Source organism: Nansenia antarctica (assembly GCF_963989245.1).
Source record: "Nansenia antarctica genome assembly, chromosome: 9".
In the NCBI taxonomy this organism is placed as follows: Eukaryota; Metazoa; Chordata; class Actinopteri; order Argentiniformes; family Microstomatidae; genus Nansenia; species Nansenia antarctica.
The window spans coordinates 3,124,626-3,152,023 of NC_137679.1; the positions used below are offsets into that span (position 1 = coordinate 3,124,626).

The 27,398-nt window shown below is 41.9% G+C and overlaps 1 protein-coding gene across 1 annotated transcript; it reads left to right on the forward strand.

Annotated features, from left to right (window-relative positions):
- The first annotated feature begins 656 nt into the window (after positions 1-656).
- On the forward strand, positions 657-27,348 carry scamp2 (secretory carrier membrane protein 2). The gene is made up of 9 exons (XM_080538749.1): positions 657-784; positions 13,173-13,250; positions 14,245-14,331; positions 17,431-17,542; positions 18,237-18,365; positions 18,669-18,828; positions 19,526-19,627; positions 24,456-24,573; positions 25,041-27,348. Exons 1-9 carry the CDS (start codon positions 728-730, stop codon positions 25,191-25,193), a joined length of 996 nt encoding a protein of 331 aa, XP_080394875.1. The 5' UTR covers positions 657-727; the 3' UTR covers positions 25,194-27,348.
- The last annotated feature ends 50 nt before the right edge of the window (positions 27,349-27,398 follow it).

A 27,398-nucleotide genomic window follows, 5' to 3' on the forward strand; every position in this document is an offset into this window, starting at 1 on the left:
CATCTAAAACGAGAACATTCAGCGATTCTGCGATTTCATTTAAATTGCTGACATTGTTACTGTTATGTCACAAGGTAGTCAACGGATGACATCAAATGGAAAAGTAGAAATAAATATTATATAAAAGTAGATCTCACCTCGCACTTCCTCCATGGCTGTACGTCTGCTGTCACAGCAGCGCTTACGTCATGACGTAACAGGCTCGCATCTAGGGCTAGACGCCGCTGGTCCAATGGCAACATTACCTTGTGTGCGATTGTTTAAAAAAAAGAATGCAATGTTTTAGTTTCTATTGGGATTTTCTATTGGGATCTATTAGGATGTTTATGTATTTCACATTATAGGCCTACCTGCCTAAAGACCATCTTTTAAAACAATACGACAAATTGTAACGTGTTCATGGTTATATTGCTTGGTACGGATGCAAAAAATACAATTGGAGTGTAAGAAAGAATAAACCCTAATAAAATAATAAACAATAAAATAATACAAACAATAAAACGATAAAAAAATAAATAAAAAAAACTTTTAGACCTGCAGGCGGCGCGCTTTACTTGACTGTCCAGTTCCAGATGACGTAGCCGTAAATCTCGTCACGGCATGTGCGCCTGCGCACTGCGCTCCATTTGAGGAAGTAACCAGTGCGAGTGTAGCAGAGGGGTTATCGGGCGACAGGACGTTCTGCAATTGTTGATACTTTGTGAAGTTATAATACAACGCGATAAACATGTCGGGATTTGATAACAACCCATTCGCAGATCCGTCAAATGTCAACCCCTTCCAGGTAAGACCCTTTCCTTTGACAGCTTTTCGCACTTTTTGTTCTACACAAACTTACCGATCATGTATAAACCTTAACATGCCAGGAAACCTGTTGGGCGGATCCCTGGGTTTGGCCAAAGATGATAGGCTTTCACTGGCATGATTGACAGCTCTTCAGCCAATCATTATTAGCACCGTTAGAAACCTGTTGGGCGGATCCCTGGGCGTGGCCAAAGATGATAGGCTTTCACTTGATTGGACGTTACTCGGGCGACGTGGCATGATTGACAAGCTCTTCAGCCAATCATTATTAGCGCCGTCAGCAGATTGAGGGCGGGGTTTTTATCCATCTCTCTCATTAATGCAGGAAGTTGCCAAATGTAACCGCAAATCAACCAAATACAGCAGTTTCTCAGTGAATGATTCTGGAAAAGGTGTTACATGATATCATACGCACTTCCTTCCATAAGTTAATGTAAAAATGTATTCTCACACTTGTGACTTTTCGGAACTTTCTATCCACTTTTCACAATGAAGGCTGGCTTTGACTTTAGGGGAAATCACTGAGATCTGTCAATCACTGAGATCTGTGAATCACTGAGATCTGTCAATCACTGAGATCTGTCAATCACTGAGATCTGTCAATCAGTGAGATTGTCTTTTATGAGGAGGAAGTCAGTGACTTCCAGTGTGGCTGTGTGAGACTTGAGACGTCTCATTGTCTTGGGCTAACAGGGATACACATACACTAACCATGCCTTCTATATCTAAGGTGATGTGGAACTTGTAAGCATCCAGAGATGTCATTGTATTGGTCTCTGAACCCCTTGACTTGAGGTAGCCTCACTCGTGTGGCCATGGAGGAAGTGACAGAAGAACTAGAACAGAATGAGTTACAAAAACAATGAATGAAGACAAGTAGCATGTGTAATCATAGCCAGGCCCTTCTTTTGTCTCTCTCTTCCTCAGTTCTGAGAATAACAAGAGGGTTGTGTAACTTAAATCAAGGCACAGCGGCAGTTCTACGCTAACAGAACGATGCTGGGACTAGATTTCTCACTTTCAAACGTGTGTCATACAAAAACCCATACAATACATCTATCAGGGGTGCAAACTTGTCACCTTTTAGCCGTTTTTACCTCAAAATAGGTCAACAATTTTCATAAATGTTCTTTGTTGTCAGGCAAAAAAAATAAAGTGTGTCACCTTTTTGGGCCATCACCAGTTTGCATCCCTGATCTATGCACAATGACTACTTCTAACAATTCTAACTGAAATTAAACAACAACAACAACAACAACAACAACAACAAAAACATTTACTTTAAGAACTGTGCCGATTCAGACCCACAAAACACTGTTAAAATGTTATATCTGCCTATTTTAATTTCAGTATTTCCGTTACTGATTTGATTTGTTCATTCTTTGCTGTAAAACAGAATGACCAGAATGAATTAGTTCATGTATTAATATCAGTTAAAACACTACAAGTATTTGGTAGGTCTACCTATACTTCCTACTTTTGTTTACTTTCATTATCATGCTCCTCACGAGGCAGGGACATTTCTAAATATCTTCCACCTATGTGGGTTTTTGATAACCGAATGACCTGAGACTGGGCAACCATGCCTAGACTTACAGAAGCCAAACCATTTCCTCAAATCAAAGTCAAAGTGTTGATATTAGTTTACCAGGGTCTATATACATTATTGGGGTTTGGTGTTGGTGTTTTTCATAGACGCTTTTCCATTCGACCAGAAGTCAAAGCCTTGGCTTATCCCTGTTCTTATTATGGAAGATGGTTGACAAATCGTGACGTTAGAATTATAAGGTTCTATCTCCATTTTTGTCAAAATTTAGTTTTTTACATAATCTGATCCATTAGGTGTTTATTAATGCCTGTGTGGTGTTATTTTTAAAATGTTGAAATGTTTTAGTTAGTAATTCATTAAATGACAAAGGTTCCATCTCACAAAACATAATGGAATGTAAAAACCTTGACGCTCAATATCTCTGAACTACCCTAAACGGAGATAGAACCGTATCATTCTAAACGGAGATAGAACCTTATCATTCTAAGCTCACGAAATGTCTGTCACGCTTAGGCTCGTTTCCCTCCCCCCAGAAACTCACTTGTTCACTATCCTCACTCTGTCTTGGTGGCATCTGGCACATGGACTGTACAATGTTACAATGTTGTTTTTTCTGTTCAGAAACACAATAGGCCTAGTCAATTTTATCACAACCGCCTACTTATGTTCAGATTGTAGGCCTTCTCAGTACATAGAGAGAGAACAGTATGCTAGCCTTATAATCAACATTTCAAAGTTGTTAACCCATCAGGATTTGATGGTGTTCTCGTTGACGGTTTAGGATATTTTATAGAATAATATTCTTTTTTAAAAAGTAGAGCGTCAAACGTACTTTTGTTTTCAGTGAAGGGTCATTCCATGTCAGATCAACAACAGACATTGAGGACTGCTCATTGGTTGTTTATTATGATGTCCAATGACAGAAGGTTGTTTATGATGTCATGTCCAATGACAGAAGGTTGTTTATGATGTCATGTCCAATCACAGAAGGTTGTTTATGATGTCATGTCCAATGACAGAAGGTTGTTTATGATGTCATGTCCAATGACAGGTGGTTGTTTATGATGTCATATCCAATGACAGAAGGTTGTTTATGATGTCATATCCAATGACAGAAGGTTGTTTATGATGTCATGTCCAATGACAGAAGTTTGTTTGTAGGGTTGGGTACCGAAAGTCGGTACCGGTAGGTACCGGTTACTTTACATTCGGTATGTACCCGTACCGAATCGCAAAGGAGATTTCGGTACCTCATTTCGGTACTTTTCTATCTCTTTCTCTATTTTTCTACATCGTGACTTCACATCGCCTGTTAAATTTCCACTCAGTGAAAGCAGCGAGTACGGAAGGATAACGAGAAGGTTGCTAATAGCAACTTCCGCTAGCGGGTTGGCGTCGCGACGCTCGATTTATGGGTGCGTTCCGTAAACTCGTTCTGGAATTCTGATCACCACTTGTGGAATGCCTTCTGTCCAATCAAATGACTTGCTCCCCTTATGACGTCGGGCCCAGTGTGCGCTGCGACGCTCTCAGAGCGAGTTTACGAACGCAAGCCTTTGATTGGACAGTGCACTCCAGGATTCGACGCGTCTGTTGATGACGTTGTGCGGATGTGTGGCTCCGTCTCTGCGAGGTGGACAACATGATCGGGGATCTCCTGATATTCGGGTACTGTCCTTATCCTACTACTGTGTCTGAAATGAATCGTCATGTCATATCATGGACCAGAGAGGGGGAGGGGAGTAGTAGTAGCTGAGCGGCAACAGAGTTTGGATTTTGACGAGGTGGAGGGCTCCAGTTTATCAGAGTTATATTTCCTCTTGGTCTTCTTGGTTCTGGGGGCTATGCAGGCCTCTTCACTAGATCCCTTTTCTAAGAATATTCTGATGTCCTTGAGGGGCTGCCGAACAAGTGTGTACTCGTATTCGACATCAGTACCAACGATAGGCACCCCCAGCTTAATGGAGTCCCCAAGGCTCAGGAGTTTTATTTTCATTTATTTTAATTTGAGTGTATATTTAACTAATATATATTGTGCCTCAGCAATAAAAAAGTGAAAAGCTGTTTAATGTTGTCGACCGTGTTATTATTATTATATATTATATATTATTATATCATTTAAAAAAATCAAAAGTACCGAATTAAGTACCGTTTTGGTACCGGTACCGTTTTTAAAGTATCGGTTAGGTACCGGTACCGGATAAAACCCAAACGGTACCCAACCCTAGTTGTTTATGATATCCAATGACAGAAGGTGTGTGACCCGGTGGGGTGGCTAGTGGCCAGTATGAGACAGCATGAGATTTGTTGTCTCATTGGGTGGCCAATGATTTCTTCTAATGGAGAGAGTAGATTTTCTAGGCCTGCAACCAAATTACATTTCCGAATTGCTTACGGTTACGGTTAGGGTTAAGGGTTTGGTTGAGATTGGGTTAGGGTTAGGATTCATGGTTTGCGTATCCCCTTAACTCCTCACTCTACATGTAAAATCATTATCATTTGAAGGTTGAATTGAGAACAATTCATTTTGTTTGCACTATTGTCACCTAATGGCAGGGACAGTGCAATCTAGACACACCGTGATGTTAGAATTAGGCTATAAGGTTCTATCTCCATTTTTGTCGAAATGTAGTTTTTTACATAATCTGATCCATTAGGTGTTTATTAATGCCTGTGTGGTGTTATTTTTAAAATGTTGACATTTTTGAGTTAGTACTTCATAAAATACAAAGGTTCCATCTCACAGAACATAATGGAATGTACAAACGTTGACGCTCAATATCTCTGAACTGCCCTAAACGGAGATAGAACCTTATCATTCTAAACTCACGACACAACGTCAATGACTAATACCCCTGGGCAGGGCACCCTCCAGATTACCTGATGAACCAGAATACATACCGTAGTTGCATAGTTTGAATAAACAAAACCCCAAGACACAGCTTCATATTACTCAGAGAGACACAGAGAACTGATATTCCATACTGGCCCATATCTTCTAAAGCAGGGATTGGGAGGCTTAATCAGTGACTTTTGACCATTGTTTTGACTTCCTCATGTCTTAATTATTATCAGGCAGGACTGCTTGCGTGTTCTGTCATCATGCGAAGCGCACTGGATGACATTTTGTGAGAAATGCGCTGTACAAATAAAACTTGATTTGATTTGATTTGGTCCAAATCAGATCTAGAGTTTGAATTCTATTGAATATTATATGATTCCCACGAAATAGAAATGGCCAAACGGTCAATTGTGTTATATCTCAGTTATTAAACTATATTTCTACAAAAAAAAAATATGCATGAAATAATTTCAGAACATGGAATTTGACATGGAATGACCCTCAATTTAAAAGTTTAAAGTGACTTATACTGATAAAGATAACAGACAGCAATTTATGACATAACCTACCTTTATTTCATATACATATGACATATATTATATGTTAACTACTATAAAGCAGTCAATCTTACTACACTTCTACTAGGCTGTCTACACAATGGTTCTGACAATCTACACAATGGTGCTGACATCACATAGGCCTAACTGCAAGCTGTATTTGCAGGTAGGGTGTGGGTATGTGCCTGAATAAATAGCCTTCAGTTAACAGCTGCCACCAGTAGCCTATATCCTGCCAGTCCCTTTGTTGTTACTCAATTATGATTAACAGGGCTTGACGCTTACCTTTTCCCCAGGTAGCACTGTGCTACCATGTTGAAAAATTTAGTAGCACACCAAGAATTTCAGTAGCACAATGAAAATTGCGCAATTTTCGTCAACAACGACAACAAATTATCATAATCATAACATATCAAAATGATCATAACCGGCTCTTGGCCGTAATAAAAATGGAGACTCACACAATGTAAAGGGGAAGTAAGAATCTTAATTTCAGTTGGCCCACGGTTCGGTATGAACCTCGGTTTTTGGGTCACGGTTCACGGTTCGTTTTTTTTGTTTGTTTCAAATGCTACTATTTATTTACAAACTGTTACTTTATTTTGCTTATACTTATGGAACTTTAACATTTAGACACATTCCAGAATATGACTGGTAAATTGTATAATATAAATATATATAAACAAAACACTTTCAAATGTAAAAAAATTACAGAAACACTTTCAAATGTGACGTGTTGTGGATTGGAACTACGGATCATAAACTTTCAAATGATGTGTCATACATTGAAATCCGAAAAAAGATGAAGTTAGAGTCATTTGAATGTTAGACATCAGGCACATATAGGGTTAACCTCTTTGTAATGAAACCGGAAGCAACCGCTGCTAGCAGCTAGCGGCTAACAAAACACAGCGCTACGAACTATGAGAGCTGTATCCCATATACCCATTATGCGCATTTTAAGCATATAGGACTCGCGTGAAGCATTTCTGCGACACGCGTTTCTGTTCACTGTTTTCATTCCCTCATCGCTTATACACATAGGTTTGACTGCGCATGACAGTAGTTCAGCAGTTAGTCGCACTGGTGCGATTGAATGTATTTCCAAGTCGCACAGAAATATATTCACTCGCAAATGCGACCAAAACAGTCGCACTGTCGAGCCCTGATTAACACACACAGGGTCTGTCCTGCCAGTGGAAAGACTAACCCAGCCGGGTTGTGAAATGGCCACACCTGCAGTACCTGTATTCAATTAGGCCTCTTGGTTACTTACCACACAGGTTGGTTATAGAATGTCTGATGCCACGTCATTCTAATCTGTGAGGCATTAGCAAATGATTAGGCTCTCTCTCTCTCTATACGCGACTGGAAAGCCCTGTTTTTCCAATTGGATTCAAGAACGTCCAGTGAGGTAACTTCTTGTGTGGAGAGGAATAGGCTATAAGCGAGTGTCAGTGCTAAATCCATTCCACAACAGGGTTTTCCCTGCATTGAAAAGGCTTTGGCCTGAGGCATAGGCCTAAGGCTTTTTTCCGCCCCACCTAAGCTAGGAGAAATCGCACAAGTAAAAACAGCCCATGCATTTTGTCATACAATAGTGAGAGATGGACTTTTGGGCTGAACATTTGTGCGGAGCCCCTCATGGGACATAGGTAATGTTACCTTTCCACAGGGTTCCTGCGCTGGTCTTAAAAAGCCTTAAAGGCTAAAATCCAGCAATTCGATCTATAAGGCCTAAAAAGGTCTTAAGTTTAAGTTATTAGGTCTAAAATAATTAGGTGCTAGGTCAAAAAATGAGATTAGCTTGTCCTGCAAGGAAATCAGTCAGACCACATCTATTTACGTGGAAGTGAATCAAGCTGGAACCAAAAAAATGCCAATTCGCTGCCCCCCAGGAGAAATGATTGGAGAACGAAGCTACGGCAGGATGACAAAAATCATATGGTGTCGCGAATAGGTCTAAAATTATATTCTAAGAGGTCTAAAAAGGTCTTACATTTTACTTGTTGAAACTTGTAGTAGCCGTAGTTGGGAGCGCACTGGTTACTTTAGACCCCTTTCACACATACGAGCCTTCCCAGTATATTCCATGGAATTTACCTGCTGATGTGTGGACGCGATTTACAGGGAAATTCTCTCAGGCATTTTCCCTGGTCAGGACCTTGGACAGATATTGTTTGCACGCTTGTGCAAAGACATTTTTCGCACACTCATAAGGTGCTTCCCCTCTGCTTCACCGCCTGCTGCCACTACAAGACCAAGAAAACAACTAACAAACAAAATCAACAATAGACTGCAATTTAAGATCATGACACGTTGCTGAGAGAGCATCCTGTCTGTACAATGTAACGTTTGATCCCTTTGTTTGTAATAGTCTCCATTGTTATGAGTTAGTACGTCCACAAACACAGGGACCGTATACAAACACAGGTACTCTACACAAACACAGGTACAGTACACAAACACAGGTACAGTGCCTCTGGGTATGTGCTATGAGAATACAGTGGTTGTTTCCATGTGATCTCTGTCATATTTTACAGATGCCTAACCCATGTTTGTGTCATCATCGTTGTTCCCAAACCATCTTATCAACATGCACACGCACGCATGCATCCGCATAGTGCCCTCCATAAATATTGGAAAGAGGAAGCATTTGGTCTTGTTTTATCTCTATACGCCAACAGTTTGGATTTGAAATCAAACAAACAACTAGGCTACTATGAGGTTTTTACTTATTGAGCCTGCACTGTTTTATGTATTTTATTGAATGTTTTCTGTCTGCCCTAACTGAGCTGTTTGACAACAAAATTTCCCCATTGGGGACAATAAAGGTTTTCAATCAATCAGTCACAGTAGAGAATCTTCTCAGTTTCTCTCAGATTGGGTTCAGTGTTTAGAAAAAGTTCAGTACATTTTTTAAACATACTTAGCCTGTTTCAGGGCTCCAAAAGTATGATATTTAAAAAAAATCATGAATCATCGTTCAAATAAAGCACTCATGTTTAGTATTTGGTCAACAATCTTTTGCATGTAATCACTGCCTGAAGTCTGTGACCCAATGACCCCACCAGACACTGGGTATCTTCTCTGGTGATGCTCTGCCAGGCCTGTACTGTAACCATGGGGATGCTCTGCCAGGCCTGTACTGTAACCATGGTGATGCTCTGCCAGGCCTGTACTGTAACCATGGTGATGCCCTGCCAGGCCTCCTGTACTGTAACCATGGTGATGCTCTGCCAGGCCTGTACTGCCGCCATCTTCAGTTGTGAGTTGTGACTGTTTTGGTCCTGAAAAACTCTCTAGTTGCTATGGCAGTAGTATGTTTGGGGTCATTGTCTTATTGTTTGATGAAGCACCATTCCAGGCATTAGCTTGTACTCGAGCAGACAAGATGTTTCTATACGCTTAAGAATACATTCTGCTGCTGCTGTCAGCAGTTACATCATCAATTAACCTCTTCTTATCCACCTAATTTTTCTGGTTTTCTGCTCGAAATGACATGCCCACAGTGAATATAGAATATCTCCACAATCACAAGGGCCTTCATAATGATATTGTTATCAAATGAAAGCTAACACCTGTGGGGTGGCTGTAGAAGTGTCAGAATCAACATCTATGTTACTGTGTCAGAGCAAATAGAGCTAGAACATTATAAAACATCTCAAATTCAGTCTCCGCCTAAAAAAACAACAGCTTTTACAGTGAATATCACCTTGGAAACCTGATAACGAAGCCAAAATCATCTAGGAATCAGTACTCCAGGGTCTTATTAGTACTTGTGCCAAAGTCGATGCTAGTAATGTGAGCAAATGCAACTTTGTACCTGTTTTAGTACAGGTATGTTTAGGCGGACACCTAATATGTTTAGGCCATTTGGAGATATTTTGGCACCATCTTTGACCTTTGACCTTTCTCATGTATCAGATTTCTTTCTTTTTTTCTTTTTTTTGGGTTGGCCGACCAATGGTATGGATATGGAAATTCGGCGTTGAAACCGGACATGACACATTCTCCAGTTGGAGAAAACTGGATGTGACTTAGGCCGTGTTTACCGTCTCGGGAAAAAAATGGTGGCATCTTATAGCATGCAAAGTTGTGAAAAAAATGTGATATCGATGAAGAGAATTGATCGAGGTAAACTCTTTATATCACTTCGGATGCCGATGGGGGTCCGTTGGCTCCTATGAGGTTTTAAGGCAAGTTAGTCAGTTCTAGTGGCAGCTAGCCTATACATGGCCAAACCATAGCACCCCCTCCACCATGTTTCACAGATGAGGGCTATGGCTGTAAATCTTCAGCAGATTCTTTTTTAATAATAATAATAATAATAATAATAACTTGGATTTCTATAGTGCCTTTCATAAAACCCAAGGACGCTTTACAATTCTAAAGGAAATGGTCAAGACAGACAAAAGCAGAAAACAAACAAAACAAAACAGAAACAGTGACTAGGCGCCAAAGGCCTTGGTGAACAGGTTTTGAGGACTGATTTGAAGTCTAGGGTGGCTGGGGGTGTTGCGAATCACTATGGGAAGAGAGTTCCAGAGGGTAGGTGGAGCCACGCTGAAGGCTCTGTCCCCATTTTCTCTGGAAATGTCCTCTTACAATCACTCTCGTACGTGATAATGTAAGCCGGCTACATCTTATCTGACCCTTTCCCAAACCTCTGCGGTCTTTTGAGGTACCTTTTTAGCTTACTGCAACTTGACCTTATCCTTTTTGGGGATAACTAGTAGTTTCCATCTTGTAGTGAAGACTCTAGTCTAGAATGTTGACACATTCTGCAGACGGTCGTCTCTGACACACTCGTTTCTACCTCCTGGAGAGTGTTCCTGGTCTGTGAGACCGTTGTTTTGGGGGGTTTTCTTCATTATGGTGAGTAGTCTCTGGTTATCTACTGTAGAAGTCTTCCTTGGCCTACCAGCGATCGCTGAGCTCACCAGTGTTTTTATTTGTTTTTTAATGATGTTCCAAACTGTAGATTTTGGGAAATCTGGTGGTGTTTCTGATTGGTAATATCCTAAATGAATGGCTTTCTTGACTGAAAACATTAACATCTGTTTGGTCCTCATGTTGACAGACACCAATAGCAGTCAGACAGACTCCAAAGGCAAATGCAAAGCCTAGAATCAATATCAATACTAGACATTGACAGCTCTGTTATACAAAGGATACAGTTGGATGGAACACTCGTGACTTACCAAAGACACAGGTCTGTCAAGTCAATAGACCTATCGCTAAGCCACGCCCCAAAGTAGAAATTGTCCAATCATATCACAGCAAAAGTCACTACAGGCAGAAAACTCGGACAAACAACTCGCTAATAATCTGATGGTGAAAAGCTTCTAGACGAAATATTCTTGTCATCTTTAAAAAAACATGTCTATTACTTACTTGTAAATCAGAAATTTGCCAACTCCTGCCATTGTAAGTCATTGAATGTTATTCAGTCACGGTCGGTCAGTCAGTCACTGTCAGTGAAGCGTTGTTTGTTTGTTTGTCCGAGTTTTCAAAGGGGCCGTGGCTTAGCCATAGGTCCATTACCGGAGAAGACACCCAGCGTCTGGTGGGGTCAACGGGTCAGAGGCCATTATACACAACTTCAGTGCTTAGTTTGGACGTTATATCAATATGTCCCATTACTTTCCGTGCCCTAAAATAGGGGGACTATGTATAAAACATTTGTATAATTTCTGAATGGTGAAAAAAATACCCTTAGATGAAAGCTGACTATCTACTTTAACCTCATGGTAACTGTTTGATTTCAAATCAGTAGAGCCAAAAGAATAAGCACTTTCTTCACTGTCCCATGACTTACTTACTGTACTGTAATACATACTGTATATGTATGTATGTATGTCTCCTCCTCATTCCTGATGGGAATACCTACAGGTGTGTCAACAGAGAACCAGATAGCTCAGAAGTGTGAGTAGCCCTGTGTGTCACATGCCCTTGTGAGGGACACATGATCATGTGCAGGGAGTTAAACAGTCCAGAGGAGTCTGTTGTCTGTTCCATGGTGTCAGACCAGGCCTGGATGCAGTGGGCCTTTACTCTAGGGTTAGCCTCTAGGGTTAGCCTCTAGGGTTAGCCTCTAGGGTTGGCCTCTAGCCTCTAAGGTTAGCCTCTAGGGTTAGCCTCTAGGGTTAGCCTCTAGGGTTAGCCTCTAGGGTTAGCCTCTAGGGTTAGCCTCTAGGGTTAGCCTCTAGCCTCTAAGGTTAGCCTCTAGGGTTAGCCTCTAGGTTTAGCCTCTAGGTTTAGCCTCTAGGTTTAGCCTCTAGGTTTAGCCTCTAGGTTTAGCCTCTAGGGTTAGCCTCTAGGGTTAGCCTCTAGGGTTAGCCTCTAGGGTTAGCCTCTAGCCTCTAGGGTTAGCCTCTAGGGTTAGCCTCTAGGTTTAGCCTCTAGGTTTAGCCTCTAGGTTTAGCCTCTAGGTTTAGCCTCTAGGGTTAGCCTCTAGGGTTAGCCTCTAGGGTTGGCCTCTAGCCTCTAAGGTTAGCCTCTAGGTTTAGCCTCTAGGTTTATTAATAATAATAATAATAATAATAATAATAATTCATTGTATTTATATAGCCTAACGCTTTTCCGGGATTCAAAGACGCTGACAATATGGGAAAAACAGAAAACACAGAAACAACAAGCAACAGATAACATGAGCACATAGAGTTACACAGAGTTAACGAACAGGCACAGGGAACAGTTAACACAGCAATGTCCTGGGGGGGGAGGAGGGGGGTGGCAGGGTTAAGGGAGATGGTTAGGGGTAGGGAAGGTTGTATGCGTGGGAGAACAGGTAGGTTCTGAGGTGGGATTTAAAAGTGGAGAGTGAGGGTGAGTCTCTGAGTGGCTGAGGGAGAGAGTTCCAGAGGCGGGGTGCCTCTTGGTTTAGCCTCTAGCCTACTTGACTCCAAACAATTCAAGCTCAGGCAACCCTTAGTTCCTTAGAAATGTCGGTAAAGGATTCCATTTCCTCCCTAGACTCGGAGTCAATTAGCCTAATGTTTACCACGACTTTCGTCATACAAACTGTTAATAAGTGATTACGTGCCCTAAATGATTCATCGTAGACTTTCAGAACTGCTCATTCTCGTGTAGTTACTTAGTAATAAAGTAGTGCGACTTCTCTGTGGCCCTTTGTAGTCTGGAGCTGCTCCTGACTTTTGATACCATATTTTCACCTCAGGAAATGAAACATTTTTAAGTTTTCCGTCTAGAGTTCTGATGTAGCCTACTGCACCTCACGTGTCAAGTCGTTGTTGGTGCACACAGTGGATTCCCAGTGGAGCAGTAGGCCTATAAATAGGCAGACAGACAGATGTTCTTTGTCATTTTGCATAAGATAATTGTTAGGTTGATGTTATGCTCTGTTATGATCTGATGAGTTATTACATTTAGAGCATTGTGCTTCTCTCTATTTCAGGATTCCTCGATTACGCAAGTCACCAACCCTGGCGTGGACCACATCGAGCAGTTTAACCCTTTCCCAGAGCACTCCACAGTAAGATCAGCCGCTTTCTTTCACCTATGAACACAATTCATTGTCTGACACTTCGTGAGCTTAGAATTAGTGTTGTTCCGATACCATTTTTTGATCCCGATACCGATACCGATACCTGACCGTGCAGTACTTGCCGATACCGAGTACCGATCCGATACCACGGCGTTTGAAAAAACAAAACAAAAAAACATGTTTTTTGAGCCGCATACTCACCTCGATGTAAAATTATTGCTAACACTTAGTCTGGCACTGCTCAAAACCTTTGTAAAACAGGAAAAAATACCAACAGAGAGTGAATACTATAGAACTTTTTTTTATTGTCTACCTGGTATGGTGACAAGAAAATCAACCCCTTATAAAACCTGAAATGTGGCTCTCACAGATGCCAATCAGTGCAATATCCATTTAAGATATAAAACAGTCGTAGTAGTAGTGCAACAGCAAGTGAACATTTACAAACAAAATAACTTTAGTACTTTAAAAAAAAAAAAAAAAAAAAACGGATTTTTTTTTTGTTAGTACTCGCCGATACCGATACCAGCATTTTTGTGCGTATCGGTGGCCATGCCGATACTAGTATCGGTATCGGAACAACACTACTTAGAATGATAAGGTTCTATCTCCGTTTAGAATGATAAGGTTCTATCTCCGTTTAGGGCAGTTCAGAGATATTGAGCGTCAAAGTTTTTACATTCCATTATGTTTTGTGAGATGGAACCTTTGTATTTTATGAATTACTAACTCAAACATGTCAACATTTTTAAAAATAACACCACACAGGCATTAATAAACACCCAATGGATCAGATTATGTAAAAAAAACTAAATTTTGACAAAAATGGAGATAGAACCTTATAATTCTAACGTCACGACTTGCCGTGTCAAAAGTATGGAAATACATTTAGTGTAATCTTCCTTTGACCAAAGACTACTCTGTCTGTTGGCTGGATGTTGGTGTGTGTCTTGTTTTCATTCTTCCATCTCTGGCCTTGTAGGACAACCTGTCGGGCACCACCATCCCCGCCACCACCACCCCCTCCCAGCCTGCCGTGCTGCAGCCCTCCTCGGAGCCCAGCCCACAGGTTAGTGCCGTCACCCAACTGCTATCATATCAACAGATAGATCCGGTCCGTTGCCTCTATTGGTCAGTTTGGTCCATTGCCTCTATTGGTCAGTTTGGTCCATTGTCTCTATTGGTCAGTTTGGTCCATTGCCTCTATTGGTCAGTTTGCGTTCCAGCCGTGTCGATACCCATGACATACGCACGGCTAAATGGAATGTTGACACATCTTTTCATATTACTCTTCTTACCGTTGCTTAGCAACCGATAAACAACTGTTCAGCGGATGAACACACTTGTGTGGATTTTTCTGTTTGGTGAGCCGAAGACAATTTTCTACCTTGGTGGACAATAAAGTTATATTCAATTCAATTCAATTCATTTCAATCTATAGGTTTCATTATCAAAGCCCCTCTTGCCCTTATCTATTTCAAAATACCAAAATATAACATAATATTTCACCCGCTTCTCAGCTCTGTTGCGTGTATTGCTGGCCAAACGAGAGCCTAATTGAAGCGGTAGAGAGAAAATGCACGATCACTACAACACAAAAGTTTGTCCCCATTTAAAACACTGTGATATTTAAATTGTTCTCTCTTCATCTTCCTGTTCTTCATGAGCTGGTCTGCTATAATGAATGTAGCTGTCTCTCACTGTAGCCCTCTACCCTCTCTCATTATCCCTCTCTTCTCCGACTCATTCGTATGCATTACATTGTTGCACTTGGCATTTAGCTAGATTATAGCTTTTCTTTTTTTTATCATTCATTAAAGTTTGAATTTCAATCGCCTGCTGCAATAGGTTCAATGTAACGTGAGCTGAATGGGAACGCATTCATGACGCATGCACACGGATTTAAAAAAAAACAGACTGGATAATCAGTTTTGGATTAGATTTGACCAAATATAGCTGAGAGTGAGAGTCTCATTCGTGCCAGGTGTTCGAGGTATTCTATCTATCTTCTGACTGCTGTTATGAAGTTAAAATGATTTGAAGACGCTACTCAGGATACACAGTGTGCATCTGAGTGTGCTCGACGTCCTTAAGCTGAATTTAACGGAGAATTAATATGCAATTTTTAGATTTTCTGTGCGGCCTGCTTTGCCTGGTTTTGATTGGTAGTGGAAACACTGGATGGAGTAACTGATTTAAATGTTTTGGCATTTAGACAGACGCCTTTGTCCAAAGCGACTTACTGACAAATACATTTGTCTAAGTAAGTGAACCATCTATCCATCAGTCTTCAACAACATCAACAACATCAACACTATAATCACCGTCAATAACAACAGTTCCCGTGCGGCCCAATTGGTAGAACGTGACGTTAGCTTGGCGCTAACATAGCACTAGCATGGCGTTAGCAACGTTGAGGGTTGTGGGTTGAGTCCCGTTGGGACCGTCTGTACAACAACATGTACGCAGTCAGTGTAGTAGAAGGTTCTGGAGAGTCTGGGCCCTGAAACCCTGCTGGCCTGACGTTTAGGCCAAGGTACACTACCTGTTACACCTGGTTAGGTACACTACCAGACTATTGGGGCGGCTGTGGCGTAGGAGGTAGAGACCGGCTGTCTAATGCTCGCAAGGTTGGCAGATCGGCGGTTCGAGCCCCGGCTGGCCACATGTCGAAGTGTCCTTGGGCAAGACACTGAACCCCAAATTGCTCCCAGTGAGCAGGCCGGCGCAATAAGCCTTCATCACATCATGACGTGTGTGTGTGTGTGTGTGTGGTGTGTGTGTGTATAAATATACACGTGTGTGTAAGTCAGGTGCTTGTTTGCTTGGTGACAGGCACTTATTTGTTCAGTCATTAGTGGACAATTGGAGACAGGAGACGGGAGATTTAAGGTAGGGCGCTGAAAACTGTCCATACGTCACTGTGAAATGTCTGACGCATTGGATATGGAGCGGCACCACCTTAACTGTCCCTCCTCAGGGCTCCCACGGGTCCTTGAAATCCTTGAAAGTTGTGTGAATTTGGGAAAAGAAAATCAAGGTCTTAAAAGTTTTTGAAAATAGACATGGGTCATTGAAAGTGCTTGAATTCCTCTCTCTCTCTCTCTCTCTCTCTCTCTAAAAAAAAAAGTATTGCTTAACTTTACACATATTTCACAATATATTGTTTTGCTGTGCTGTGGTAGAGAAGGCAAGAGACCATCTAGTGTTCACATTCAAGCCATTCACACATTCAAGCCTCTCTTTTTAATTGTTGTCTGTGAGCAGATAGTTCCTATTATATACATTCTCATCTAGATCTGTCTCACACTATGCCGTGTTGGGTCCTTGAATTTGAGGGAATTGAGTCTTGAAAGTCCTTGAAAGGTGCTTGAATGTGATGTTTCAGAAGGTGTGGGGACCCTGCCTCCTGAAACCTCTCCATCCCCCTCTTCAGTTTCTCTACTGTATATAAAAAAATACAAATCCTTCTAGCATGTGACTGCCAGTGGCCCCTGGCCCGAGCATAGATCACTTGTTCTTGGGATGACTGATGGACAGATGATTCACTTACTGAGACAAATGTATTTGTTGTAAGTCCCTGTGAATCAAGGCGTCTGCTAAATGCCAAACATGTAAAAAAAAATAAGTATTGTTCCCCCAGAATACAGTACCAGTCAAAAGATTGGACACACTTTCCCATTCAATTGAATGACTGGTACTGCATATTGTCTTTGTGATCGTGACCTTGTAGTAGTAGTACTAGTACTGTACTGTATCAGAATCAGAACTGCTTTTATTACGTCATCAATGTACGGATACAAGGAGTACAATTCTTGTGTTCAGGTTCAATCAGACATTAGACAGTAGAAATACAAAATCAATAATAGAATAAGCAGGATATAAACAACAATCAACAATGGCTGCAGGCCTGTATACAATAGCGTCAGAGCGTCAATAACAGCTTTTTTTCCACAAGTATGTTGTTTACATTAAGACTGTTGATATGCTGACTCGCATTCCCCTGATAGGTGATATAGCAGCAGAATGCGAGTCAGCATATCAACATTCCTAATGTAAACAACATACTTGTGCAAAAAAAGGTGCTGTACTGTCCTGTGCTGACGACCCTTCTCCCCCTCTCTTTCTCTCTCCTTCCCTCCCCTCTCCCCCTCCCTCCCTCCCCCAGGCCACGGCGGCTGCAGCCCAGGCCAACCTCCTGAGGCAGCAGGAGGAGCTGGAGAGGAAGGCTGCCGAGCTGGACCGCCGGGAGCAGGACCTGCAGAGCCGGGGCCCCTCAGGTGACGTACTTCCTGCCTCCCTACACCTCTACACTACACTGCCTCCCTGTACCTCCCTACACCTCTACACTACACTGCCTCCCTGCACCTCTACACTACACTGCCTCCCTGCACATACCTTTCATTCTTCTGACCTGATACTGTTACCACACTTTGTAATATTACAGTAAATAGTAAATGTATTTCCGATGAGCCTATTCAAGTGAAATTTGCACCAGACTTCAGTTTCAATTTCAGTTATTAAAGTCAATACTTTAATCTAAACATTTAAGTCCATATATAAATAAAGTTATGTGTAATAAAGTGGAATGAAACAGGGAAAAAAGTATTGAACACACTAACTGAAATTGAAACTGAAAGTCTGGTGCACATTTCACTTGAATAGGCTCATTGGAAATACATTTACTAGACAACATCTGGATGTGTCCAATACTTATTTCCCCCACTGTATACACATGTTTTATTTTTTCCTTTATTAATATGCCTTTTCATGTCTTTAAAATGTTTTTGATTTCCTTTCATGGCGGCTTTGATACACGACATAACCTAGCCTCCTCTAGATTTCTATTTGGGTCTCCTCAAAAGGCTTCTATTGACGTGTACACTACTACTGTATCTCTGCCATGACCCCCACTGACCCTAGCTACCCTCTGTGTGAAGAGGTCAGTGAACTAATGAGTCTGTATGTCGATAGGCCGAGAGAACAACTGGCCACCGCTTCCCAAGAGCTTCCCCATCAAGCCCTGCTTCTACCAGGACTTCTCAGAGGAGATCCCCGTGGAGTACCAGAGGGTCGCAAAGATGCTGTACTACCTGTGGATGTGTACGCTAAGCTAACCTCTCATTTATCTGCCTGTACACTAGACTACAGTATATGCATCTATTTGACGATCCATCTGTCCATCTTACTCACTTTCTTTCAACTAACCCAGCAAATCTGATATCGTCCAAACCATCTTTTTAAAGCTTCCACAACCAAAATAAGACTGTGCAAGAAAAGTTTTTATATAAATAATTGATTGTCATCTGATGCCCCCCCCGCTCCCCTCCCTCCCTCCCCTCCCCCCCCTCCCCCTCCCCTCCTCTCCCCCCCTCCCCTCCCCCTCCCCCCCTCCCCTCCCGACAGTCCACTGTGTGACTCTGTTCCTGAACCTGCTGGCCTGCCTGGCCTACTTCACCACGGACGCTAACAAGGGCGTGGACTTCGGCCTGTCCATCCTCTGGCTCATCCTCTTCGCCCCCTGCTCCTTCCTGTGCTGGTACAGACCCGTCTACAAGGCCCTGAAGTGAGTAGCTTCCTCCCGAGCCTTTTTACCTCCTAAAAGAGCCGCCTCTTTAAAATGCTAACCTGCTATTTACACACAACGACCACTAGTTGGCCGCTTGTAAATTAGCCTGCCTCCTACACAGAAAAATGGCAAAATAGCTTTATACTAGCTTATCCTGATCTGATTTTGAAAATATAGAACAGCCATGGAGTAACAAAATATGTTATATCTTTGCACTCGATCAAATTTCAGGACCCTCCTTTCATGACTTTTCCTAGATATGTGCGTTCTACCACCCAGTATCCTTACATTTTCTAAAATCACATCAGGATAAGCTAGTATAAAGCTATTTTGCAGTTTTTGTAGTAGTGGTCGTTGTGTGTAAGTCGCAGCTTCCCATTGTAAAGACTATGGTCATTTGACCCCAGAGGTGGCTCTTATAGGAGGTAAAAACGGCACGGCTGTTCATCGTCCTCCTCAGTATCTGTTTCCTCCGACAGCGAGGCTCTAAATATAACTTGTTTGTTGCCGAGTAGCGATACCGAAAATGCTATTATTATTGTCAAACGACTTTCCACAGAGGATTGTTTTCATGCGATAAAAGATTTCCTGGTTGATTTGTTGTTTTGTTGAGGTCAAACAGCTTGTCTGTGGAGTGGCTGATGGGATAGGATGTCCTCTAACCCCTCTGCTCTTCGCTCTCTCGTGTCCGCAGGTCGGACAGCTCCTTCAGCTTCTTCTTCTTCTTCTTCGTGTTCTTCTGCCAGGTGGTGGTGTTCATCATCCAGGCCGTGGGCATCCCCGGCTGGGGAAACAGGTGGGTGTGTGTGTGTGTGTGTGTGTGTGTGTGTGTGTGTGTTTGAATGTGCGTGGGTGTGCATGTGTATTTGTGCTTGAGTGAGTGTGAGTGTGTGTGTGTGTGTATATATGTATATATGTGTATTTGTGCTTGAGTGTGTGTGTGTGTGTGTGTGTGTGTATGTATGTATGTGTATTTGTGCTTGAGTGTGTGTGTATGTTACGACCCCCTAGATCAGCGGTTCCCAACCTATGGGCCGCGGCCCACTGGTGGTCCGCGAGAGTACTGCAAGTGGGCCGCCAAATCATGGGCAAAAAAATGGTTTTATTGACGTTTTTTTGTTACAAAAACGTTTTAATTTTAAAAAGAAAAAAAATCTTGGATTGAACAGCCTTGATCGTATTGTGTGTGGTGTGCGCCGATATTTCCATCCGAAAAGAAGAAGTCAGCTCGCTTCTTGATTGGCTACATTCCATCCCGGACTCGCGAACAGGGTTGCCAGATGGGATCGACATTTTCCACCCTAACCACAGTCTAAAACCGCTAATTCCACCAAAAAAACCTGAGCCCATCTGGCAACCCTAGTCGGGAGTCGGGAGTTGCCCACACACATAAGGATGTTTGGTCGTAAATATTGAACACATTTACGATCTTGGTATTTGATCACCTGCTATATAAAACATCGCCGCTCGGCTTTAATGGTTTAACCGCTATTTATTTATTTTTTTGCCACGCTCCCTCTAGTTTTTGGTCAAATTACGTCGTTGTTTTGAGCGCTCGTGCGCGTTTCATGCGCGTGCACGCGAAAAAGAACCGCGCGCGCATTGCGCGCTGCTGAGTGGGCCGCGAATACTTAAGAGATCTGTGAAGTGGGCCGTGAGTCCTAAAAGGTTGGGAACCGCTGCCCTAGATGGTCTAGGGCAGTGGTCTTCAACCGGGGGTCCGCGACCCCTAGGGGGTCCGCAGAGGTACTGCAGGGGGTCCGCCAATTTTTGTCATAATAATTGACATTTTTCACCAAAATAATCAGTGAGAATGAAAAAATATAACAAAAATGATATTGAGTAAAGTACAAGCATTAATAGGCAATAATAAGCTACTTTTGACAAAAACTATTGACAAAATAAATGATGCCCATGATTCTAGAGTCTCACATAACGTCAGCTGGGAAAGAAAAAAAAACACCTGTCTAGCAAGCTAGGTGTTGGCTAAAACGCTGCAGTTCGGTCTTCATTGCGAAATTAACGTTATGTGGGAGTTGCAACAAGGAGATGACAGACGTAGGTTGGAGTCGAGGTTGTTTACTTCTCTCACTTTCTGCTACATGCTAACATACACTCAGTGACAACAACAATATTGCTGGCCAACCCCTCCCACCCGATGTACTGCGAGCTGGCGGGGATGAGGAGCAAGTTCAGCCACAGATTTGTTCTCCCCCGTCAAAGTACAAAAATATTTGGTCAGTCCTTTGTTCCAGCTGCACTCCGACTCTACAACCAGGCCCTGCAGGGTGGGGGAGACCTGGAGCTGGAACTTTTGGAACTTTTTACTTATTGAGCCTGCACTGCTTTATGTATTTTATTGAATGTTTTCTGTTTTCTGTATTGAATGTTTTCTGCCCTAACTGAGCTGTTTGACAACAAAATTTCCCCATTGGGGACAATAAAGTTTTTTTTTTCAATCAATCAATAACATTACCCGGAACCGGAAACCCTTGCCCCTTTAACCCCCACTCTTAAAGGTACAAACACTTCTTGGTGAATGTCTCTCCTATTAACTTAATGTGAATCACCACAGTTAATTAATAACTAGCATAACGTTACTAATTTAGTTAGTTTGATAATAACAAACCCGCCTCTTTGCTTCTCTATGCGCCGCTATAACGCGCTCCTTTACCATGCCGAGGTCAGATGGCTTTCCCGTGGATCAGTATTGGCGCGCGTCTTTGAATTACGCACAGCTATCCACGAGATTCTGCTACCGCGCGGAGCTGGCTGCGCATTTCAATGCATTTCCGCGGATTCCGCGGTGCCCTCGCCTGACGTGAAATGCGCAATTGTTGATCACTTGGAGGCACTCGAAAGTCAATTTGAGAAGTACTTTTCTGAGACTGAGTCTTGGAGAAAGCACAAGACATGGATACGGTTTCCATGCAAAGACAATGCATCCGACGCCTAAACCTGACAGCCGCTGAGGAAGATCAGCTGATCGACCTAACCACAGTCACCCAGTTCTCGATGAGCCTCTTGCCTTTTGCAACAACTTATCTTTGTGAAAGTGGATTCTCCTCCCTCACCTACCTGAAGAGCAAATACCGTTCCAGACAGCAGTCTGAGGATGACATGATGCTCTGCCTGACCACCTCCATCTCCCCCAGAATAGACAAGCTGTGTACCACCAACCAGGGCCAGTCATCTCACTGAGGTAGGCATAGGCCTACCTGGCTTCCTGAAGCTAAAAGTTTCATTGTTGAAAAATTATAATAATAGAAAATATAAGCCTCATCAACAACAACAACAACAACAATAATAATAATAACCAATCATAATTATGCATGAACGTTTTATCAATCATAAACACATAGGCTAATAACCCAGTATATAAATAGGTTAATACGGTGAAAGAAAAGGTGAATGAAGTAAATATAAAAGTTATTATAGGCTTTAAAATGTGAGACATTTAAAATATATTACATGTGGGGGTCCCTGTTCTGTTTGTCTCTCGTCCAAGGGGTCCTTGGGTTGAAAAAGGTTGAAGACCCCTGGTCTAGGGAATAGGGGGGGGTAACAATTAAATAAAACCGGGGAGACAAGAATCAGAGGAGAAGGGCAATGTAAAATAAACAAGATTTATTGTAGAACCAACAAAAACAGGTTTCCGTGAAACTCTTGAACTAAAATCTACTCTACTGTAAAAAGAAGAGCGACTGAATAATGTATAAATGAGGGATAGTAAGCTAAAATAATTAACTGACCAAGTGGTAAACAACTAACGAATACAAATAAGACTAAATTGCAACCAACATAAGATTAACAAACACAACCCACACAATACAAAACTACAGCTGCATGATAACAAAACCAACTCAAAACAACTATCAAGTTGTGGTCCGGCCCACTGGCACCGTCACTGTGTCTCTCCCAGGCTTTTCTCCTCCACCTCCACCCTTGATTGAGGTTTGAGCACACCTGTGCTCAACCAGGCCATCACCATGGCGATAGGCAGGAGGAAGGACAATCACCTGGGAGAGAACACAAGAAACAAACGGAACACACAGAACTACACTACGGACGTAACAGTGTATGTGTGCTTGTTCTTGTGTGTGAGTGTGTGTGTGCTTTTGCATGGATACGAACTGTCTGAGTGTCTCTGTATTTTTTTAACACTATATGTAAAGCACTTTGAATTGCCCCTGTTGTATGAAATGTGCTATACAAATAAACCTGCCTTGCCTTGCCTTGCCTATGACAGTGCCTGTTTGCACCAGTATGAGCACTCTCTCTCTCTTCCTTGCTTTCCTTTCCATCTCCTTTCTCTTGTCATCCCTTTGACAGATGCCTTCTTCCTTCAGGCTAGCCTAGCCTGGCTGTGTTCCTGGTGACTCTTCTGTAAGTGAGAGGCTCTGGCTCCTTCGAACTCCTCTCTCTCTCTCTCTGGCCCCGTTCCAATATAGACTCTGGCATCCCTCCTTGCCTCCCCTACCTCGAGGTTAATCACTGATATGTATGTGATTGGAAAAGTGTCCACTCTTCTACTTCCACTAATACGATCTGAGGGATCACTCTGGGAGGAAGCAGTGCTTAGCATTCACACAGCGCCTCACACAGTCTGCTACTTCCACCTCTATCTGTCTATTTTTGCTTTCCTGTAGCTTATTAAACGTCTCATGTTCCTCCTGGCCCGTAGCCAAAACAAGTCGCCGACCGGCCATGACTTTACTGACTTTTCAAAAAATGCCAGTCGAGAGAGGACGCTGGCGAAATCTAGATATACTTGCAGTATACAGAGTAGATTGTCCTACAAAGACACTTAGATTTAGATTTAGTAATCAGAACATTAATTAGGCCCCTATACTTTTTATTTTATTTTTTATTTTATTTTTACTTTACAACTCGATCTTTTCAGTTTGTAAAGCGTCTTTGAATGTCTAGAAAAGCGCTATATAAGTCTAATGTATTATTATTATTATTATTATTATTATTATTATTAAACGTCTCACGTTCATCCTGGCCCGTAGCCTAAACAAGTCACCGACCATGACTTTACCACGATAGAAGTAAACTTGTTTCTAATCGTTTTCAGAAGTGAAATTCATAAACAATACAAAAATGATGCAGATCTCAAAAAAGAAATACATTTGTGTCCCCCCAGAACTACCTTAATTAGGCCCCTATAATTTATTTTAGTTATTTTTTGTTTCTTTTTATTATTACTACTCAATCTTTTCAGTTTGTAAAGCGTCTTTGAGTGTCTAGAAAATCGCTATATAAGTCTAATGTATTATTATTATTATTATTATTATTATCATTATTATTATTATTATTACCTTACATGACTGCAAGCTGGCTGGATGGCCGGCTCTGGCAGAGGTCTATCTATCGACTTAGATTAGTAATCTAAAAATGAATTAGGCCCGTATACTTTCTTTTATTTTTTTGTTTGTTTCTTTTTATTATTACTACTTGATCTTTTCAGTTTGTAAAGCGTCTTTGAGTGTCTAGAAAAGCGCTATATAAGTCTAATGTATTATTATTATTATTATTTGAAAAGTATGATTTCAAAGGAGAACATTGACATTAACAGAGCCGTTATTCTGTATTAAAGTTAACCCTTTGTTTGGCTCTAGTGGTTGGATCTCCTCCCTCTCTGTGATTGGCTCTAACCATGCGGTGGGAGCCATCATGATGGTGGTGGCCTCTTTCTTCACTGTCTGTGCCGTGCTGTCAGTCATCCTGCTGAAGATGGTGAGTGGTGTCCCACAGTGTTGTTTCCTGTGTGCGCTCGATGCTACAAATAGAAAAGCTAAGACTAGGCTGTTTACAGACAGTGTGGTGACGATCACTGTTTTTTTTCCCGCTGTTGAAAGTCAAAACTGAGCACTGTGGTTGTCAGTCTTACCAGACATTATTACAAAGCCATTCTAGACCCCCTCAAGCTAGTAGTAGTAGTAGTAGTAGTAGTAGTAGTAGTAGTAGTAGTAGTAGTAGTGGTGGTAGTGGTGGTAGTGGTGGTAGTGGTGGTAGTGGTGGTAGTGGTGGTGGTGGCGGTGGCGGTAGTGGTAATAGTAGTAGCAGTAGCAGTAGTAGTAGCAGTAGTGGCAGTAGTAGTGGCAGTAGTAGTAGTAGTAGTAGTAGTATAGGCACAGTACTGGAATGTGTTGAATGCAAATCACGATACGAGCTGATGCTGTGGTCTCCCCCCCCCCTCCTAGACGCACAGCTCGTACCGACGCACGGGCGCGAGCTTCACCAAGGCCCAGCAGGAGTTCTCCCAGGGCGTGCTCACCAACCGGACCTTCCAGACGGCCGCCTCCACCGCAGCCTCCTCCGCCGCCCAGGGAGCCTTCCAGAACAGGAACAACTAGGGCCAGGCAGGGTTATGCCATGCCATGCTACCTTCCTGACACCCCACACCCCACCCCCCACACCACCACCACCCCTCCATCCTACAGCCAAACCCACCGCACCACAACCACACCACCGCTATGGGATGCCCACCGTCACCTCTGCTATTCGCATTCAGAACAGTTTCCATAGAGCTCCAGTCGTCGAGGAAAGCTTTATTCAACGGTTTACTGGGAGCGAAGATCTTTTTTATTTATTTTTTTAGATTAGTTCTGACAGCAAAAAGGGGGCACTCAAGGGGGATACGGTCCCATCTGTGCTTTTGAAAAGGAGAAGTATGAAGTAGAATGGTTGCGACGCTTCATCCGTATGTGTCTTTGTCTGCACTCTGTGCGATGCTCTTCAGTATGTGTGTATGTGCGCTGCTTCGTCTCTGTGTGTACTTTGTACGCACTTAGTGCAATGCTCTTCAGCGTGTATCAATGGAGGCTGGCGGAGGTAGACATCGGAAGATGGGCTCATTGTAAATGAGATTAGGAATGGCACTATTCTCCGGTTTCTACCTCCACCAGCCTCCCCTGGTGTGTATGTGCACTTTTGTTTGCTATGCTCGCCAGTAAGAGTGGATATGCACTTTTTACTATGCTCCCCAGCATGTGTGTTGAGTGCGTGTTTGTGTTTTCTTTGCTGATAGCGGATAGGCCCTGATCATGTAATATAAAGAGGAAGTGGTTTTGTTTGTTGACATTTCAATCTTTTATATTGTGCATGTCGAGCTCTTGTAACCACAGGTTGGGATTCAATGCAGGGTTTTTGGCATCCCATAATTTCAATGTGCCAATGAAGAGAATAACTGTTGCTTTCAGGAAGGCAATACCTGAACGGAAAGTATCACGAATGAAGTTTAGCATCTACCCGATCTTTAAAAAATACTTTGAAAATCAATTAGTCATTAGGTTTCTAGTATTACTGTAATTTTTTTAGGACACACAGATTTTCAATTATATTTACAAATGCCTTTCGGATTCACACATGTTCAATAGTATTATAGTTCTCGTAAAAAAAAATCATTTTGTGGTACTTTGTTTTCATGTTGTAAAAAGTTTTTTTAACAATGTTTTGTCTAAGTAATGGATGAAATGGCTTTGGCAATGAGAGACTCGTGTTGTGTAAGAATGGGTTGAATATTTGACTGCAGATCCATTTGTCAGTATAGGCTTGTCCCAGAGAACTTAAAGGGATGATTCACCTCACATGAGGCACGATAACGTCTGGAAGACGTTGGCTTTGGGATGAAAGTATACCTTTTAACTGCAGTGAAACTTAAGTTGATGATGAAAGAGCTTTAACCAAAACTTTGACCAGTGACTTCCTGTGTCTCTCCAGTTTGACCTGTGTCTCTCCAGTTTGACCAGTGACTTCCTGTGTCTCTCCAGTTTGACCAGTGACTTCCTGTGTCTCTCAAGTTTGCTACTGTCACCATTGGTTCCTACGGTAACCAACCCTTAAAAGTAGAAGAAATGTAACTTAGGTTAAACAGAAATAATTGAATTACTTAAAAAAAAATATATACCTATGATAACTATTAATTGCTTCTGCTTTAAGGGTGAATCATTTTGCTGATGAGATAGTATGTATTTATGGATTTGCCACTAACTGAATAGATCTGTGACCAGGCCAAAATGACTTATTTCTCACCTTAGGTTAGGGAAGTACTGCTTATCAAAAACTAGTTGGATAAAGTTGTATACATTTTTCATTAATTTCAGATGTAAGTAGTTTGATGTAATGTTATGTAGCTCAAATGGTTCTTCCCTAAGCTTCTTAGAAGCACCTAAATTATATCAAAGGAGTTATATACAGCGCGTTCAGAAACTATTCAGTTTCCCACATTTTGTTGTGTTCAATTTAAAATGGTTTAAATAAAAGGAAATTGTCAGTTTGATGCATTTCCTTCACTGGGTTATGAGTTATAAGTACTGGTTTAAATAAAAGAATGATCTAGGATAAACAGAAACAAACAAGGATACAATCATGAAGAATGTAATGGTCAAGCTACTAGTAGTTTTGTATTTGAATTGTTTAATCATATGTACTCATTGTCAGATTATGTTTGACTTAAGTCATATCTATGAGTATGACCATTGGACCTGCATAATATTGGGAGAGACTATATTGCCTTTTGTATTTCAATGTTTATTGTAAAGGTAGCGTCTGTCTAATAA